Raw genomic sequence first — 5,226 nt, 5'->3', positions numbered from 1 at the left:
TGCAATCTTTCCCTCCAAACATTTCTTTCCTTCATATGTCTGGCTAGGGAACATGAAAACACATAACCCCCTGGCTGCTGCATCATTCACACAAGAGAATTTGGCTATCAAGAATGCTGCCAAACTTGTTTCTGTACTAACGATAGAAAAGACAAGATTGGACGATAATTAAATTGTCTTTTCAGGGTCACTTTCTCCTATGTTCAAAAATGCACTCAGAAAGCCAGGTATGGAGGCTCATGTCAGTAATCCTAGCACTCAGAAGGTGAAGGCAAGAGGATCCTTGCAAGTTTGAGACCAGCCTGGGTTACAAAATGAGCTCAAGGATAGCCTAAATGGCATAGCGAGACTCTGTCTTAAAAAGACAAAAAAAAAAAAAAAAAAAAACGGCTCAAAGCTGTGCTCTCAGGTCCACTTCCTCTGTGAACCTCCATTCAAGTCAGAGGCTTTAAGATGCCTAAAGGCCAAATAGTTCATTCTCCATCTGGCCCTGCCCTCCTCCAACTCTTCTGGGATTAAGGCCAGTAGGGATTGAATGTGGCTTAGCTTTTGGCGAAGGTGGAAGGGAAAGACCTGCTAATAGAAAACAAGTGCTTCCTCTCTGAAGGAGGATCTCTGCACTGCTCCGTGGGAAAGTTACGGGGGCAGGAGCAAAGGGGGTGACAGGAAAAGGAATGCTATCTTCAGATCTCTTGTTTTTTATTCTTTAGGAAGATAAAACATAATGGAGGGCAAATGAATGGGAAAAGTTTTAAAAGCACAGGTCGAGAAGACGCCTGACACCTCCCTCGTGCTCAGTCTAGCCTGCACTTGTGGCGGTCTGAGAGCCTTCGGCCAATCAGCAAGGTGCCTCGCCGTTCCCTGGCTGAGTTATAGGAGGAGTCGGAGGTGAGAGCACCGCCCATTGGCCAATCGCTGAGCTTACTGCCAGAGACGGGTGGTGCCTCTGGAGATCAAAGGCGGGGCTGTCTCCTTGGCAACAATCCTAACCCTAAACGGTGGGGAGGTGCTGTTCAGAGGAGCGAGCTGGGCGGGGACCAGGGTAATGGGACTGAGCGCGCCCTTACTGGGAACTGTAGGTCAACAAGGGGGGCTTCGGCTCGAGAGCCTCTATGAAGCCAAAAGGGAGTCCGTCTAGGTTCCGGAGGCGCGACTGGGGCTGACCTAGAAGGAAGAGGAGTTAGACACCGCCCCACTGGCGCCGGGAAGCGTCGCTCCTTCTCGCTGACCTTGGTCTCGCTTGTCGCCTCGCCCTTTCTACATGCACTGAGAGGCACGGGGCCTGGGAGATCTACAGCCAGGTCCCTGGAGAGAGGGAGACCCAGGACGTGGGCACACAAACTGCCCCAGACCCTCCCGCCGTTTCCAGGGCGCTGGGTCTTCCCTCTCTCCAACGCCGGGGCCATCCAGCCCAGGGTTAATGCCAACGAGTTTCCACCTCCATCTACTCCTAGAGAGGCCGCGGCGCTAGCCAGTGGGGGGAACTGGCCGCGGACGGACACTTCCTGTGCTGGGGGGAGGGGGTCGGAGAGCCGCAGCCTAGTCGGGGGGCTGGGGCCACACGGCTGGGTCTCAGGCGTGGAGCGGTGGCCAGGGGTTGCGGACGAGTAGTGAAGCTCCTTATCCCCGCGGTCCCAACGCGTGGGGTCCGTGAGGGCCGTAGGACAAGTCGAGACCTTGGGAGGGGGCGGGGTTGCGGGGAGGGGAGGGGCCCGGCGGGTCGGAGAGGCCCAGGGTCAAGACGTCCGGCCTCGGAGCCCCGGGCTGGGCAGCCGGATCCCCTGGGCGGCGCTGAGCGGGCGAGAGGCGGGGGCCCGGGGCTCAGGGCATTCAGGTCGGGTCGCAGGATCGTCCGCTGTCGCCACCGCCGCTGCGTTGGGAGCTGGAGGGGATGGAGCGGGAAGCGTCGCCGTGGGGCCTCGAGCCCCGCGATGTGCCCAGTCCTGATGAAATAGGGAGCCCTGAAGAGTCCCTCAAAGGTGAGGGAGGGATTACTTCTCCGAGGAGTGTAATGGGAGCGGAAGAATGGGTTGTGCTCTGTAGGAGGGAAAGGGGTCTTTGGACACTTGGGTCTTGGGGGTAGGGTGGGGACAGGGTCTCCTGGGTCGGCCTACAAAGACTGAGAATTTCAGCACCTGCATGAGGGCCAGCGACCCGCGTGGGGAGTGGGGAGAGGTTTGTCGCAACTAATGGACCAAATGACCTTCCAGGCCCCCACACAATCTGGATTTTTTGTAATTCTCTGATCCTGCAGGCAACACGAATGAGAATGAGGAAGAGGAAATTTCTCAGCAAGAAGCCAATGGGGACTATGAAGTTGAAGAGATACCTTTTGGGCTTGACCCTCAAAGCCCTGGGTTTGAACCACAAAGCCCAGAATTTGAATCCCAAAGCCCCAGGTTTGAGCCTGAAAGTCCAGGGTTTGAGTCCCGAAGCCCTGGATTTGTGCCCCCAAGCCCTGAATTTGCACCCCGAAGCCCTGAGTCAGATCCTCAGAGCCCTGACTTTGAACCCCAAAGCCCTAGGTATGAACCCCAAAGCCCTGGCTATGACCCCAAGAGCCCTGGGTATGAACCCAAAAGCCCTGGGTATGAACCCAAGAGCCCTGGGTATATATCCCAGAACACTGAATTTGAGTCTCAAAGTTCCAGGTATGAATCCCCAAACCCTGGAATTGAACCCCAGAATCCCGAGTTCAAAACTCAAAGCCCTGAATTTGAAGCTCAAAGTTCCAAATTCCAAGAAGGTGCAGAGATGCTTCTGAACACTGAGGAAAAGAATCCCTTAAGTGTTCCCCTAGGAGTTCACCCCCTGGACTCCTTCACTCAGGAATTTGGGGAGCAGCCAACAGGTGCCCTGCCCCTAGGGCCACCTTTTGAGATGCCTACAGGAGCCCTGTTGTCGTCACCTCAGTTTGAGATGCTCCAGAATCCCCTGGGTTTGACAGGGGCCCTTCGGGGTCCGGGCCGAAGAGGTGGCCGGGCTAGGGGTGGGCAGGGTCCCCGGCCTAATATCTGTGGTATCTGTGGGAAGAGCTTTGGGCGGGGCTCCACCCTCATCCAGCACCAGCGCATCCACACGGGTGAGAAGCCCTATAAATGTGAGGTCTGTAGCAAGGCCTTTTCCCAGAGCTCTGACCTCATCAAACACCAGCGTACCCATACCGGCGAGCGGCCCTACAAGTGTCCCCGATGTGGCAAGGCCTTTGCTGACAGCTCTTACCTACTTCGCCACCAGCGCACCCACTCTGGCCAGAAGCCCTACAAGTGCCCCCACTGTGGCAAGGCCTTTGGCGACAGCTCCTACCTCCTGCGGCACCAACGCACCCACAGCCACGAGCGGCCCTACAGTTGCCCTGAGTGCGGCAAGTGCTATAGCCAGAACTCATCGCTGCGCAGCCACCAGAGGGTGCACACCGGGCAAAGGCCCTTCAGCTGTGGCATCTGTGGCAAGAGCTTCTCCCAGCGGTCAGCACTTATCCCCCATGCCCGCAGCCATGCCCGGGAGAAGCCCTTCAAGTGCCCGGAGTGCGGCAAGCGCTTTGGCCAGAGCTCTGTGCTGGCCATCCATGCTCGCACCCACCTACCAGGCCGCACCTACAGTTGCCCCGACTGTGGCAAGACCTTCAATCGCTCCTCTACGCTGATTCAGCACCAGCGCTCACACACAGGCGAACGGCCCTACAGGTGTGCTGTGTGTGGCAAGGGCTTCTGCCGCTCCTCCACGCTGCTGCAGCACCACCGTGTCCACAGCGGGGAGCGGCCCTACAAGTGTGATGACTGTGGGAAGGCCTTCTCCCAGAGCTCTGACCTCATCCGCCATCAGCGGACCCACGCAGCTGGCCGCCGCTGACTCAGCCCAGCACGGGTGGGGAGGTAGTGGCTAGAGGAGAAGGGAACAGGAAGCTAGATAAACTTTTAGAGAGGATAGTGGGGAGCCAATGAGGAATGGAGTTGAACATTCTAGAAGAGGAGCCAGAGTGCAGGAAGTTACATACCCTGGAGACTTTTGGGAAATGGGCTATGAAGAGGTGTTGGAGGGCGGCCAAACGGGCAGCAGGAGGCTGTGGGAGAGATCCAGAAAGAGGTCAGCAGGGAGCTGGCTGGCAGCAGCATGCTCCTTGGTTGGTGCCTAGCTTAGCAAAGTGCTAGATGGGGAGGGGGGTGGGAGAGGGAGGGTCAGTTAGAGTGGGGTAGCTTAGATTGGTAGATTCTGAGACCCTTGTTGAGTCAGGAAGGAGGGAAGGGGTAGGTAGAGTGGGAAGAGGAGCCCTGGGGTAGGGTCTGCACCTCTGAATGCAAACCCCAAGCCTGCCTTGTCTTCCTCAGGCTTTGGAGCCCCTGAATTTGAGTTCAATAAAAGCCTTTATGTGATAAAAAATACTTGTCCTTAAAATGTGTGTGTGGACAGTGTCCTTGGCAGTGGGAGATGCCCATCATAACCGTGAATGGCCAGTAAAGTCTCAGGGCTTAACTAGGAAGTCCCTTAAAGGATTAAACCCAGGGCCTTTTTTCTTTTTCTTTTTTTTTTTTTTGAGGCAGGGTCTTACTAGTGCAGGGTGGCCTTGAACTCATGGTGATCCTCCTGCCTTAGTCTCCCAAATGCTGGGATTACAGGTGTATGCCACCATGCCCAGCTGTAAAGTGCTTTTATGTAGTTATTTATTTATTGAATCACCTCATCTGAAGTTCAGGTGATGTGATTTGCCCATATCTATTCACGTCCCATGCTTTCCATGCTGCACAGACTCAGAAGAGGTCCTCCACCCCCAGTATGGAAGGTTGTGCTACCACAAATTTGTGGAGCTCCTACTTCCTAATCACAGAGGATCTCCCGTTGGGCCAGAAAATAGACCCCGATTCTGATCTCTCCTTTATTCTTAGCGTCCCAAACTGGAACCACAGCTATCTCCTTGTGCATATCTCCATGCTCTGAGATAAGAGTGGGTATCTGCAGCCCCAACCTCACCCATAGCAAGGGACAGATTTCTTATGCCTGTGGCACTGAGGATGGAGCTCAGGGCCTCCTGCATGCTGGGCAAATGCAGTACCACTGGGCTGTATGCCTAGCTGTAGCAGGTATGATCTGATTGTGCATGAGGGCCGGACCATGCTGCCAGGCCTGATTCCTTCATTCTAAGCCTGATTTGCCACAGTTCTGCTTCCTTTTTAGGATCCCTGTATGGATTGGTGGGGGTGTCATGTCCCGCCCTCAGGAATGGATAGG

At 55.5% G+C, this 5,226-nt stretch overlaps 1 protein-coding gene across 1 annotated transcript; it reads left to right on the top strand.

Annotated features, from left to right (window-relative positions):
- Window positions 1-770: 770 nt before the first annotated feature.
- Window positions 771-4,380, top strand: Znf768 (zinc finger protein 768). Its single transcript, XM_013141741.3, has 2 exons — window positions 771-1,979; window positions 2,255-4,380. The coding sequence occupies exons 1-2, from the start codon at window positions 1,892-1,894 to the stop codon at window positions 3,850-3,852; spliced, it is 1,686 nt and encodes a 561-aa protein (XP_012997195.2). The 5' UTR covers window positions 771-1,891; the 3' UTR covers window positions 3,853-4,380.
- Window positions 4,381-5,226: the final 846 nt, after the last annotated feature.

This window comes from Cavia porcellus, unplaced genomic scaffold, assembly GCF_034190915.1.
Source record: "Cavia porcellus strain 051 isolate PalLab524CR breed Dunkin Hartley unplaced genomic scaffold, mCavPor4.1 scaffold_16, whole genome shotgun sequence".
In the NCBI taxonomy this organism is placed as follows: Eukaryota; Metazoa; Chordata; class Mammalia; order Rodentia; family Caviidae; genus Cavia; species Cavia porcellus.
The sequence above is the reverse complement of the archived record's forward strand: the minus strand, read 5'-3'. Positions and strand labels throughout refer to the sequence as shown.